The sequence below is a fragment of the Lentinula edodes genome, assembly GCF_021015755.1.
Source record: "Lentinula edodes strain Le(Bin) 0899 ss11 chromosome Unknown C8R40scaffold_18, whole genome shotgun sequence".
Lineage (NCBI taxonomy): Eukaryota > Fungi > Basidiomycota > Agaricomycetes > Agaricales > Omphalotaceae > Lentinula > Lentinula edodes.
The window spans coordinates 462,649-475,678 of NW_025764324.1; the positions used below are offsets into that span (position 1 = coordinate 462,649).

Consider the following 13,030-nt stretch of genomic DNA (forward strand, 5'->3'; position numbering starts at 1 on the left):
ACCAAATAATTTCAGTCAGATTTGAGTAAGTACGAATCAGACTTTTGGGACCAACCCTCTCAAGCAGGGATGAGATTACTAGTATATTATTGCTTCGCTTCGCTCGCAATCTCACTATTTCTATATTTACAGATCCCACGAGGTCTCAGACATCGTGTTTACTTACTATGGTGGTGCGCCAGCACCGACAAAACCATCCAAAACTAGAATTTCGAGGCGAGCACCACTTGTGAGCCATATCTCCGAGCCAGACGAAGCTTACATGCGAATGCACGTTATATATTTTCTGCAGCAAGTACGCGGTGATGCAGAATGACTAGCTGAGCAGTGTACATAGGTCAAATCCCGCATTCGATTCGAACTTTCGTATCAAGCAAGGATAACGTGGAAGGGATCTGATCCTCCTCCTTCAAGACCACCCAATATTGCTCGCCTCACAGCACCAAGATAATCATCTAATCTAGCACCACTGTCACTGAAAAAGTCCTCGTACAACTTGTATCTCGAGTCGGCAACGATGTTCACTAATTTTAGAAGGAGCTTGAGATTGCTATATTTGCAAGTTAGTGGTTGCATATGGACATTCAATCACTTTGCACGTACTCGGGAAATCGGAATCGCGAGGTGAACAACGTGGAATGTAAGCGAATTACCAGCTCGGGGATGTAGATCTGACGTATTCGGATGAGAGCACGGCGTCGAGCATCACCTGCATCAATTGGAAAAAATCAGAATGATTTGACGACAGATGAATGTTCACTGACCGGCAGTATTTTCAACATCGTTCACAAGCCATTCTGAGGTGAATAATTTCACAATTTGCTCATGACCTTGGTCGATAAGAAGCTGAGTGGAGAATTTTGAAATGGTTTCTCATCGGATTCAAAAGATAGGCTGACCTTGTAGTCCTGTAGCCAAGCGTTTCGAGTGTCTCGATTCATGTCGGACACCTCGAGGGCCTGACATTCGACGATGCGTTCTAAGGTTTCCCAAATTGAAAAGAACTGCCTGTAGTGCAAATGTTCAGTCGCTTGTTCTTCTGGCTCCCCAATAGCCGCTAGTTCAGCTGGAAGCATGTTCAGTAATTGCTGCGCCAATTGTACACGTCCAGTAGCTAAACAACATCCATGAGATTGATCAACCAAAAACGAAGACAAGCAATGGACGAACCCAAGAAATATCGGCAAATGTGATTGGCTTGTTCCAAAGCACGGTCATATGTCGCTTCGGAGAAAGTGGTCCATTCGATTGAACGCAAGAGGAGAATTTCTGCGTCTTTCGCCGGAGGTTGTAGGGCAGTTGTTGAGGGCAATGGACCTCGTGAGGCAGGGAGAAGCTGCATAAGAGTCGATAAATATACATTTCAACAAAATACATCCTGAGTGTACCTCGAGCGCTTTATTCATCGTCATCTCTGCTGTCACCGCCGCAACACTGTCGACGTCAAGTCCCTGCTCTTTCGCTCGAGTCAAAGCTAACCGTCGCTCCGAAAGGTCCGCAGAAAGCTCCAGAGATACCAAAAACAGTGCATATCTGCTGACAGCATTTTCTCCTAATGCTCCAGCATATATTGCAATGAGCTCTCGTTGCCCGGCAGCCTGAGAAAAGGTTAGATCAAGTGGACTATTGCAACATTGAAACCTGCTAACCTCCAACACCTGCAAGTATGCTTCGAGGATGACCACCACAGCATCAGGTGGAACAGTGACATCGATCAGCTTTAGGAACAGACATAGATGAGCAAAGAAGCGGCACATAGGCGCGTATCTAGATACCGTTGAATTTAGAAAGAAATCATAGGCGATCTATGATGAACACACTCGTATGTCGTGCTCTGAAGCGATTGATTTTGTAGGCCTTCAGCGAATACTTCGAGGAGAAACCCTATTTTGTCTTGAATGATATTTAATTGTGAAAAGTGGAAGGGATGGTCAGCTGGAGGTCTGTCCACAGTTAGTAACGGTTGAAGAAGAAATTGTTCCGTCATGCTCACCCCTCCTCGACATGGACGCTCTTCAAACCATTTAATGCACCGCGAACCTCCTCCTCCCATTCCTCCTCTTCCTCCTCCATTGTCTCACGCGAAACGGATCGGGCTCCCTTCTCAACTGCAGACATGCCCCCCTCCCAGAAACTACCACCTAGCCTCGACATCTCCATCGTTTGCTTTTCCTCACACATGATACTGATCTGTGCCCACAAATGGTCCTCCCATGTTCGACAGGCGGATTTAAGAATGAGCGATGTTTGTGGGGCAGGTGCTAGAGCAGCATAAAGCACACGCTCGTAATCTGCTAAGGCAGTCTGAATAAGTGTCAGTCCATCATGGAAGCTTGCACACCAAAGAGCTCATACAGACGTTGAGTGCTGCACGACTACACGCTGACTTCCAAAGTCTGCGGTTGGGATTGCCGGTCCAAGAGTCCACATCGTTGTCGTCCATCTCGTCCTGAGACCCTTCATTGACTACAGTATGTTGAGATCGAATGTAATTGAGAAGATGTGAAGACTGTACCGATACCCTTCCAATAGAAAAGAAGAGAACCTCGTATACTTGCGGCTCGCCAGGGTTGGTGTGCTCTCTGGCATAACTCAATGGCATCCTCGAGTCGGCCTGCACGAACATGTCCATGCAGGGCCTGTACGAGACCTTTTTCGTAGCTCTAAGGAGACCAAATGAAAACAAATAACACGAAAAGTCTAGTGACGCGTACCGAATCATCTGCAGCGAGACTCCGTCCATCCCCGCGATTCACTGCATCTGGATCCATCTCCTTGACCAGTCCATGCCGAGCGCCAGCGCCAGTTCGCAAACCCTGCATGATATTGTGTTTGGTGAATTTCCAGTACCCAGTTGTAGCCTCGGGTTGCATTGGAGGTGGCGCCGTGTCTTGTAGCCATTCTCGAACGACGATCAGTTCAGTCAACACAGGAGACGCGTTCAAGATAGCCTGTGCAATGGTGGCTGTTGGGGTGTAAGGGTTTTGCTGAAGCATGTCTTGCGCATATTCAAAAGTGGGAGGTTCCGTTTTACGAGCTCTGTCTTGAAGATATATTCACAGAAGAAAAAGAGGAACCAAGCAGGGTACTGACGGCATAACGGCTTGCAGTAGGGCCCATGTATTTTCTTCTAAACGCAAAAGTTCTTTTTCTTCAGAAACGCTCTCGAAGCTGGCTACATTTTCCAATTCCTCAATCCTAGCTCGTTTTAGTACACTTGTAGACGAATCAATGATAGCACTACATACTGATCCCGACAAAGCTGCCTAAATCTAGGAGCAATGCCCGTATCTGGATCGAGAAGGGCAGCAAGATCATCCTTCATTGATTGAGCTAACGACAGGACCTCTGCACATTGGACGTAAAGGGCTTCCATGTTTCGTGATGAGTCCCAACCTCGCGTTACTCGCAGCTATATTTGTGCAGCTCGTGTCGTTTTGCTGTTTTATGTTGGCAGGGGACCCGCGAAGACGGTGGTAGAAAGAGGCGTGATCACGCGTTCCTGTCACGCTTCGGTTGTTCTTCTTTCCCTTTACTTCGACGCGCGTGAATGAAATAATAACATGAGCCCGCGCGAGAGTGAACCAAGTACGATGAATTTTCTGTTTCTATGAGTGGATTCACTGAATTTGCCAACAGTTGTAAAATGGTAAGTCACAGAATTCTTGTTGAAAGCTCGAAATTCGAGGTATCTACTCTTCTCCGGTGCTTAGCCCCATATGCTCCCAAGAAATGCCAAATCGGATGATAAACATACATCTTGACAACGGTTGCTCTAGCTCAGACTCTTCATCTGCCTCTGGGTCCAAAGGCTCCCGACTTTCCCCTCAGGATCGTACCCGCACCACGTCCAAAATTCTGACAAACGTCAAAGACACAGGCATACATCCTCTGTTTCAGAAAAAGAAGAGTCGTGATCTGTCAGAATCTGAACCGTCTACCTCGGCCCTTACCCCCACACAATCCAAGAAACGAGGTGCAGGAGATCCAAGTCGTTTCATGAACAGCCCAACACCCAGTAATACCCAATCTTCGAAACGCCAAAAGATATCGACGAATGTTTCCCAAGCCGCCCCGCTTGCTGAAAGGCTTCGGCCAAGTCTGTTAGCTGACTTTGTTGGTCAAGCTCACTTGACCGAGGTCGGCTCCATGCTTATGAACTCAATCAATAATGGGTCGTTGGGCAGCATGATCTTTTGGGGCCCTCCTGGGCAAGTGTTCCTTCCTTCCACCCGGTTGCAGTTCATTGGCTGATATAGAAAATTAGTTGCGGAAAAACAACATTAGCAAGACTTGTGGCCAAACAAACGGGTTCTATATTCAAGGAACTATCAGCAACGATAGTGGGAATCAACGAAGTAAGGCCCATCTTTGAAGAAGCAAAAAATGCCTTGCGGTTAACGGGCAGGTATGGTGTTGCACGATATCTTTGCTCATTGAGGCTCAAGTGGTTTCCATTACAGAAAAACAATACTCTTTCTTGACGAAGTCCATCGGTTCAGCAAATCACAACAGGTATGTACACTATCTCCTCTCAATACTTCGAAACGCTAACCCCTCATATCTCCTCGTAGGACGTATTTCTTCCCTTTCTTGAGCAAGGTCATATTCAGGTTAGCCCGTATCAGCACTTTGCGGAAACGAAAGATTTAGCTGACTCTGTTTTAGTTAATCGGAGCTACAACCGAAAACCCTTCCTTCAAATTAACTGCCGCGCTTCTAAGTCGCTGCAGGCGAGTTCTTCTCGACTGTTTTTAAAATATTAAATAGTTAACCCCCCATGAAATCCAGAGTCTTTGTCTTGGAACGTCTTTCGGACGCTAATATCGAAGAAATCATCAAAAGAGCAGTCATCCGTCTCTCTCCTCCTTCATTACAAACATCCGAAATCGTGAAAAGTGAACCCTCCCCAGACGACAGTTTTGATTTCTCCTCCAGCCCCTGCCCACCCACACCTGTATCTTCCCAAATCCCTCAACCATCTTCCCCCCCATCTTCAACACCAATACCCAACGGTGTTATTCCCAAATCACCCAACCCCACCCCCCTCTTTCCTGCCTATCCCCATTTCACCGCCGCAGTCTTAGCTTCTATCACCTCTCTTTCCTCCGGAGACGCGCGCGCCGCTCTATCCCTCCTCGACATGGTTTTATCAGCTCCGAAAACCACTGCGGAGGAAAAACTAATCGAGAACCTGCGGCGGTCGGTCTCAGCTAGTTATGATCGCAGCGGAGACTCCCGATACGATATGATCTCTGCATTGCACAAAAGCGTACGAGGGAGTGATGTCGATGCGGCGATGTATTGGCTTGCGCGGATGCTTAGTGCCGGTGAAGATCCTTTGTATATCGCACGAAGAATGGTTGTATGTGCAAGTGAGGATATTGGATTGGCGGATAATCACGCTTTGCCTTTGGTCAGTGTATTTGAGTGGTTCCCTCGAATATCTCACTTATACTCTTAGGGTACAGGCTATGGCGGCACTACAAGCTTGTCAGGTAATCGGAATGCCAGAGTGTCGTATAAATCTCGCACATATCGTTGCGTATCTAGCTGAAGCTCCGAAATCTACACGATCATATGGTAAGGATGGTCTCCTTTGATGTTGTGCTTGATTAATCATAATAACACACACTCTCTACCATAGAGGCGTACAACCGTGCCGAAGCAGCTGCAAAGAGCGATCTAACACTTCCCGTACCACTGATTGCACGGAACGCTGCTACATCACTCATGAAAGATTTGGGCTACGCCGAAGGATACAAGTATAACCCCGACTACGTCCACCCAGTTCACAACGGTTATCTTCCATTAGAGATCGAGGGTCAACAGTTCATGAGAAGACCAGGAGACACGTCCGGCAAGTTATATGATGAGGTGGCGTTGAAAGATTGGGAACGGGAGAGAAACGGTGGGAAAGAGTGGGAAGGACGATCTAACCTGTAGATAGGATAATCTTGGAATAATCTATCGCTAATGTGTACATACAATCTTGCATACAGCCCTACTTGCAACGGAATAACTTGTTGATAACCGCAGTCCTGCTGCTTGTACCTCGAAATAATGGGTCCGTCTGGGTCCGTGCGCTTTCCCCATGTCACATGGCATCCAAATCCGATCCAACTGAATTAAATTCTTCCGATCTTCTCTGTCAATAGTAAGTGCCTCCATTCCCTCGATGCCTGCACTGTCTACAGCAAATGGTGGGGGCGAGGAAGGTGTGTTCAATGTCCTTCTTACAGGGTTTGGTGTAAGCAAAAACTCATAACGCTATCCGGATCCAAGTTCCAGAACTAACTGGAATAAATCGGATACATATGTAGCCTTTCCAGAATCACACAGCGGAGAATCCATCCTGGCTCGCAGTCAAGCCTCTACACAATGTAGTTATCCCTCTCGATTCCGACCCAGTCGTTATCGACGGTCAAGTAGTGATGCGTACCCCAACAACATCCTCGAAACACTGGCTAGTCAAGATATCCGCATTGGAAATCCCAGTGGAATATGAAGCCGTCATGGACACGGTGCCTAAACTGCATCTTAGACCACCGGTCCTTCCTGATGAGGTCAAAGATGACTTCTACCCTTTACCTCCGGATAAGGGATACGACTTTATCTTTCATGTCGGAGTTGCTGGAAGGGGGCCGTTGAGGATGGAGAAGCTCGGACATAAATTGGGATATTACATGAAAGATGCAGCGGGCAAGCTGGCTCCGATTGTCAAAGGACCGCCGTCAGAATTTGGGAGGAGAGGGATTGAAGACACCGATGTGTCGGTAGGCGAGCAGCCACTCCAAGTTGGAGAGAGGCTGGGTCTGGGGTTTGAAATGGAGAATGCAGGTGATAGTTATAGTGCACGACCAAGTCGTGGATTTGGAGTTGGATACGAAAAGTTTTCAGACGGTCAGTCGTTTCCGGATAATTTGATCCCTTCTTCATCGACATCTTTGCACAGAAATTTACACGGACATCGATGTTTCAAGGCTAGTCTATGACCTCAGAAATTCTGGTATCGAGGTATGTGTCTATTCATCTGCAACCGGCCATCATTGAATGTGGTACAGCAAATATATTCTTCAATGGATGCGGGCCACTATATCTGCGATTTCACATACTACTGTTCACTTGCTGAATCAAAACGTAATGGGAAGCCGTACGAAAAAGACCGGAATACACAGGTGTTATTTGTTCACTGTCCCCCTGTGAGGATTCTCTTTTCAAATTTTGCGAAACAATCTGATGAATATGTATAGGTTGGCCAGCCGTTGACCACAGAAGAGGTTACTGGTGAGTTGAATCTCCCTGGACTTTGACGCTAATCGCTGACTTGGACATTAGAAGCAATACGACGCATTGTATTTTGGGTGTGCTCAGAACTCGCAGAGATTCATGACATGGCTGTATGATTTTGGTTGGATTTTTTATTGGTTGTACAAATATTGGCTGTGACGTAGGTGTAACGATAGTACATACGTCATAAGATGATCATCTTGTAAATATAAAAGCGCGAACCGCGACGCGATTTTTGTCGTCCACTCTGAAAAATGTCTTACGCTTCTGTAGCAGGTTCAAACTTGCCTTCTTCTCAAGTGAGTAATGTTTTTGAGCTTTCCTGTATATTATTCTGATATTCTTTGTCAGCCCCGTCCAGACCCAGCTCTTTGGACCACCGATTCTCCTACCGCTTCCATCGTAGCTGATGACGCATCCAAAGTCAATTTAGTCCATCCAGACTTTAAAGAACATCCTGCCACTGTATACTCCGAAAATCGACCTCCTCCCGATGATACTCCGAGTCCCAGAAATAAAAAGAACAGGCGTTTGCGTGAGGCAGAAGCTGAAGGCCTGTACCTGTGGCAAATCACAAAGCAATATCTTTTCAGACCCGGCGTTGCTGGCGGTCTCATTGGCATAAGTACGCATACTTTCAATGCCATTGCGTTCGTCTGCTCATGTAAAAACTCTATTTTTTTTTTCAGTAAACCTTGGCCTCCTCGCTGGAGCTTCTCGCGCATTCTACACACAGCCCAATCTGCGCAGTGACAGAAAAGTTATCGCGAGCACCACGGCTGCTGCTCTTGCTATTCTTGGTGTCGAAGGTTTCGCCGCAGAGAAATATGCTCAAACCCCCAAAGGCCAGAACGAAGCGCGTCGCGCCAAGGAAGAGGGAACTCTTATTTACAAGCATCTCAGAGAGAATATCTTGCGCCCTGGAGTCCTCGGTGGCTTGCTTGGCCTAGGTATGATATCATATCTTCCTTTCTGTCTCGCGTTTTAATGTTAAATCGTGCATGTAGTCAACGCTGCCATCTTGGGCTCTGTTGGGTACCTTTCCTACATTCATTGGAACAAGCCCACTTGGGATAGACGCGTCGTATCTGCAATTTCTGTCGGACTCTTTACCCTGTGGGGAAGTGAAGGGTAAGTCCTGTGGGCGATCTTATAATCAATCAATGTGTATTAATCCTTTCTTCTATAGTGCACTCGCAGAGCGATATCGAGCAACGCATCATTGAGTAAATTATGTATATGTGTAAACACGCCAGTAGTACTTTATTATCATCCCAGGTTGTAGTAATAAAAATCCCTCCTTGCTCTCTCGATCTAAAGTAAATTTTTATCAGACTAGTTGAAGGGTCCCGGGGAAATATGCCTAACGAAGGGCCCTGAAGGGCCCTTGCAAATGGCAAGTTAACATTACACTTGAGTGCGGAGCGCAGTGGGTCGGTGCAACGTAGCGTTCTTGCCTGTGGCAATCGATTCCGATGCTTGAGATTTCTCCATAACTTTTCTATATACGAACTCAAGGGGACACGAAAATTTAATCATCTCGTCGAACGACTGGGACGAATTCGAAAGACGAAAGCCTATTTCCAGAGCTAGTCCAATTCGGCACTATCGGCAGCGCTTATTTGCATCTGCGTGGCAAAACCTTCTGAAGCCCTCGACGATATTTTTTACATCCACCGTGCCCTGACCCCAAGTGAATTCTACACAACAATGTCCCGATTCTTCAGGCAAGCTGGCGACTCCGATTCTGATTCCGATGAATCCGAGGAGCTCATGTCCTCTGGCGATGAGGCTCCTCAAGCAAAACCCACCACAGGCGCAAAAACAGCAATGTCCCGTTTTTTACGAAAAACGGGACCAGGAGCTGATTCAGACTCCTCCAGCGATTCGGATTCGGATTCGGATGAAGACAGTGACAGCGATAGTGATGTGCCCAAGCCAAAGAAGGGGCTGCCTCTAAGAAGCGATTCAGAAGATTCAGAGACGGAGGAAGAAGAAGACAGGCAGGGTATACGGATCATGAGTGCGCAGGAAAAGCGGTTAGCGGAAATGGAAGGAACTGGAAAGGCCATGGAAAATGCTTTAAAAATCAATGACTGGGTGTCGATCTCCAATGGTTAGTGTTCTTTGTACGATAAATCATGGAATTTCAAGTAATTTAATTCCACAACGTAGAATTCGATAAACTCGCTCGGATGATCCAAAGACAACACAACGTTTCCGAGCCCATTCCTCCGTTCTACATCAAAACCCTACTTAGCCTCGAGTCATCTCTGACGAGCGCTATTGCCAAAGAGAAGGAAGCCAAAAAGAAAATGAACGCGACCAACGCAAAGGCGCTGAATTCGATGAAACAAAAAGTACGCAAGGCTGCTAAAGAGTATGAACAAGATATTGCAAAGTATCAAGCGGTTAGTTGGTGTATTTTCATCTTCTATTTGAGTCCGTTGAATCCAGCGTATGGTGGCAGGACCCGGATGCTTTCGAGCGTGATTATACAGCTTTGATCACACGAGACGCCCCGCCAGCACCCACGGTAGCTAGAGCTGCTATTGGAACAGCAGCAGTGACAAATGAAGATGAAAATGGTGGATTCAAGCCTGTTGGAAAGGGCGGAAGAACCATGTTATTGACAGCTGAAGGCATATTCAAGAGCCTTCAAGCCGTTCAAGAAGCTAGAGGCAAAAAGGTAGAACTTGATCTTATGTCTCGGAGGGGCTATACTGATGATTAACACAGAACACTGATCGCGGTGAACAAATTCGGATATTGGAAAAACTGCTCGAGCTCGCGACCACTACTTATCAACGCATTCGAGTTCTTCTTGCTTTGGTCTCCTCTCGGTTCGATTACAACTCATCTGCGTCCTCCCATATGCCCACTGAGCTCTGGATTTCTGCACAAAACGAAGTCGACCAGCTCGTAGCCATAGTGGCTTCCAATCCGGCTTTCATCGTGCAAGAGATCACGGAAGATTACGATGACCTTTTGGAACGCTCGCCTGCCACTGAAAAAAGCGGAATCGTTCGTATCAGGGGAAGTATTATCAGCTTCATTGATCGTTTGGACGATGAATTTACCAGAAGCTTGCAAAACATCGACCCTCATGGTACGGAATACGTCGATAGGCTAAAGGACGAAAAGACTCTCTATTCCACTATCTGCAGAGCACAAGCCTTCTACGAGCAGACTAAACAGGACGATCCTCTGAGCCGGGTTATCATGCGACGATTGGAGCATATCTATTCAAAGGTCGAAATCGTTTTCCTCGAAACGTGGCTTTCTTCTGACTTGATCTATGTAGCCCGACGCCGTAGTCCACGCCTTGGAATCGTCAGCAGAGTCGGCGGATATCAAACCTGCCATTACTCTCACTTCAAGCGGCTCGACGTCTGCCCTCATCCACTCATTATGTGTTTATCTCTACAAATCCGGCAACTCTCTTCATCGCACTCGCGCAATGCTGAGTCACATATACCATTACGCCCTGCTCAACGACTTCCACACGGCACGAGACATGCTCCTCATGTCACATCTCCAGGAGTCTATTCATTCTGCCGACGTCGCCACTCAGATTTTGTACAACCGAACAGTCGTGCAACTTGGTTTATGTGCCTTCAGATCAGGACTGATCAAAGAAGCGCAGGCCACACTACAGGACATTTTCACGACGCAGCGCGTGAAGGAACTGCTGGCACAGGGTGTGCACCAGCAGCGGTACCAGGTGCTTACGCCCGAACAGGAAAAAGCTGAAAAGCAGCGTCAGCTGCCTTTCCATATGCATATCAACACCGAGTTGCTCGAAGCCGCGTTCTTGGTTTCTAGCATGCTTGTAGAGATACCTCTGTTGGCGAGCATAGATTCTGAGGAGTTGAAAAGAAAGGCCATCTCAAAGCCATTCCGACGTTTGTTGGACTTTGCCGACCGCCAGGTTTTCACGGGCCCCCCGGAGAGCACTCGTGATCATATCATGCAAGCAAGTAAAGCTCTACAAGATGGAGAATGGGAGAAATGTCGGGATTTGGTTCAAAGTATCAAGATTTGGAGTCTAATGCCTGAGGCTGCTTCTGTGAAAGAGATGCTCGCGAAGTAGAATTTTTCATGCATATATTGTTGCGACGTCGACTGACTGTTACGCGTTGCAGACGAATACAAGAACAAGGTCTTCGTACCTATTTGTTCACTTATGCTCCTCATTACAACACACTTTCTTTGTCACTTCTCGCACAAACCTTTTCACTCCCTCTACGATCTGTCACCTCCATTGTCTCGAAGATGATATGGAATGAAGAGCTAGCGGCTTCGCTTGATCAGGCAGGCGGTTGTATTGCTTTCCACCGTACAGAGGTCACTCGTCAACAACAGTTGGCATTGATCATAGCCGAGAAGGTTAATTCAATGGCCGAGCAAAACGAAAAGGCTCTTGACGCCAAGATGGGCACCTCTGGTGGTTGGGGAGACCGGGCTGACGGGAAGACAGGTGAAAAGCGTGGCGAACAAGTTCAAGAACGGAGAGGACGCGGTGATCGTACTCGTGGCGGTTCAAGAGGTAATTTCTTGTCGGATGTAATAAACATGTTTCTGACCATTTGCGTACTACAGGTGGTGGCCGAGGTCGTGGAGCTAGATTTGCACAAGGGCTTGGAAATCAGATGGGACATACCTCTCAGCGCGCAGGTTAGCTATGTGTGTGTATATGTATCATGCTTCCTTTATTGCATATGTTCTTTTCCTCTCGAATTTCCAAGCATATATTATTTAGGTTGACAGAACCTTGTTGAGAAGGCCATACAATAATCTATAAAGATACTTGGTTGGAACAACAGTGTACAATTCTAAGATGTTTCCGTGGTGGTTTCTGGTATGTAACCATGGCTGACAAGATATTGCGTGATTATTCGAACACTTTCAGCAACGTCTGTGATTGCAGTATTCAGGTGAATTTCTGGAGTTTCTGGGGTCTCGTAGGGTGCGGAGATTCCAGTAAAATCTGCAGACAAGCATTTAGTAGCAGCGATGCGCGAGTTGTTGGTCGGACTGTAGACCTTTGATTTCTCCAGCACGAGCTTTCTTGTAGAGACCCTTTGGATCCCGCTGCTCGACTACACTGAGAGGTGCATCGACAAATACTTCGACGAAAGGTAAGCCGGCTTTTTCATGAATCTGGCGTGCAAATTCGCGATCTACACGGTAGGGAGAGATGAAAGCAGTAATAGTCAAACAGCATGAGTCTGCAAAGAGTCTTGAGACCTTGTACGCTGAATCAGCGGAGAACCAGGCAATCCGAAAAGATGAGTAACTCCACTTCTCCAATTCGACGAATGTTTTCATTGCGTGATTTCTCGTCGAAACCAAGATCTTTGTTCAAGCCAAATCGAACGTTATCCCCGTCTAGACGATAGGTATACTTGCGTAAATGTAGTAAATGTTGTTCCAATGCGCAGGCGATCGTGGACTGTAGTGCGATCACGATTAGTTTTTTGTGATAGCTTACTTCCAGAGTGTAACTACCTTGCCACTCGCACTGAGCCCCGTAAGCCAGATCGTAGCTCCTTTCTGTTGAATGAGTTGAGCTCGCTCGTCAGAGGACACCGTGCCTAATAAAGGCACCTTAGAGCACGAAAATTATGAGGGGAGCAGTACATACCTTCGTGGAAAGTAATGTTTGATGCCATAGGAAGGAAAGACGACGTGCTTTATTTTAGGCGCCCATTTATCTATGGCGTCTAAACAAAAATCT

General features: G+C 46.9%; 6 protein-coding genes across 6 annotated transcripts; 4 read left to right on the forward strand and 2 right to left on the reverse strand.

Moving 5' to 3' along the window:
* Positions 1-48: 48 nt before the first annotated feature.
* Positions 49-3,503, reverse strand: C8R40DRAFT_1105223 (nuclear pore protein 84/107). The gene is made up of 14 exons (XM_046228109.1): positions 3,249-3,503; positions 3,094-3,198; positions 2,715-3,039; positions 2,516-2,663; positions 2,360-2,466; positions 1,994-2,304; positions 1,821-1,943; positions 1,650-1,767; positions 1,389-1,598; positions 1,171-1,336; positions 900-1,114; positions 765-846; positions 604-709; positions 49-550 (listed from the first exon to the last, which is right to left on the reverse strand). The coding sequence occupies exons 1-14, from the start codon at positions 3,374-3,376 to the stop codon at positions 370-372; spliced, it is 2,325 nt and encodes a 774-aa protein (XP_046086269.1). The 5' UTR covers positions 3,377-3,503; the 3' UTR covers positions 49-369.
* C8R40DRAFT_1105226 (uncharacterized protein) lies at positions 3,504-6,141 on the forward strand. The gene is made up of 9 exons (XM_046228110.1): positions 3,504-3,588; positions 3,655-4,211; positions 4,268-4,408; positions 4,464-4,515; positions 4,575-4,613; positions 4,669-4,733; positions 4,792-5,416; positions 5,472-5,583; positions 5,648-6,141. Exons 2-9 carry the CDS (start codon positions 3,733-3,735, stop codon positions 5,944-5,946), a joined length of 1,812 nt encoding a protein of 603 aa, XP_046086270.1. The 5' UTR covers positions 3,504-3,588; positions 3,655-3,732; the 3' UTR covers positions 5,947-6,141.
* On the forward strand, positions 6,142-7,535 carry C8R40DRAFT_1105234 (uncharacterized protein). The gene is made up of 6 exons (XM_046228111.1): positions 6,142-6,250; positions 6,324-6,903; positions 6,956-7,017; positions 7,065-7,202; positions 7,254-7,287; positions 7,339-7,535. The coding sequence occupies exons 1-6, from the start codon at positions 6,179-6,181 to the stop codon at positions 7,404-7,406; spliced, it is 954 nt and encodes a 317-aa protein (XP_046086271.1). The 5' UTR covers positions 6,142-6,178; the 3' UTR covers positions 7,407-7,535.
* On the forward strand, positions 7,470-8,603 carry C8R40DRAFT_1105241 (uncharacterized protein). Its single transcript, XM_046228112.1, has 5 exons — positions 7,470-7,589; positions 7,642-7,915; positions 7,980-8,240; positions 8,298-8,421; positions 8,480-8,603. Exons 1-5 carry the CDS (start codon positions 7,545-7,547, stop codon positions 8,514-8,516), a joined length of 741 nt encoding a protein of 246 aa, XP_046086272.1. The 5' UTR covers positions 7,470-7,544; the 3' UTR covers positions 8,517-8,603.
* Positions 8,604-12,042, forward strand: C8R40DRAFT_1105242 (eukaryotic translation initiation factor 3 subunit 8). Its single transcript, XM_046228113.1, has 7 exons — positions 8,604-9,406; positions 9,466-9,701; positions 9,761-9,979; positions 10,030-10,542; positions 10,595-11,379; positions 11,436-11,839; positions 11,893-12,042. The coding sequence occupies exons 1-7, from the start codon at positions 9,001-9,003 to the stop codon at positions 11,970-11,972; spliced, it is 2,643 nt and encodes an 880-aa protein (XP_046086273.1). The 5' UTR covers positions 8,604-9,000; the 3' UTR covers positions 11,973-12,042.
* Position 12,043: 1 nt separating this feature from the next.
* Positions 12,044-12,981, reverse strand: C8R40DRAFT_1147360 (adenylylsulfate kinase). The gene is made up of 5 exons (XM_046229520.1): positions 12,938-12,981; positions 12,802-12,887; positions 12,596-12,745; positions 12,336-12,540; positions 12,044-12,280 (listed from the first exon to the last, which is right to left on the reverse strand). The coding sequence occupies exons 1-5, from the start codon at positions 12,963-12,965 to the stop codon at positions 12,126-12,128; spliced, it is 624 nt and encodes a 207-aa protein (XP_046086274.1). The 5' UTR covers positions 12,966-12,981; the 3' UTR covers positions 12,044-12,125.
* Between the last annotated feature and the right edge of the window lie 49 nt (positions 12,982-13,030).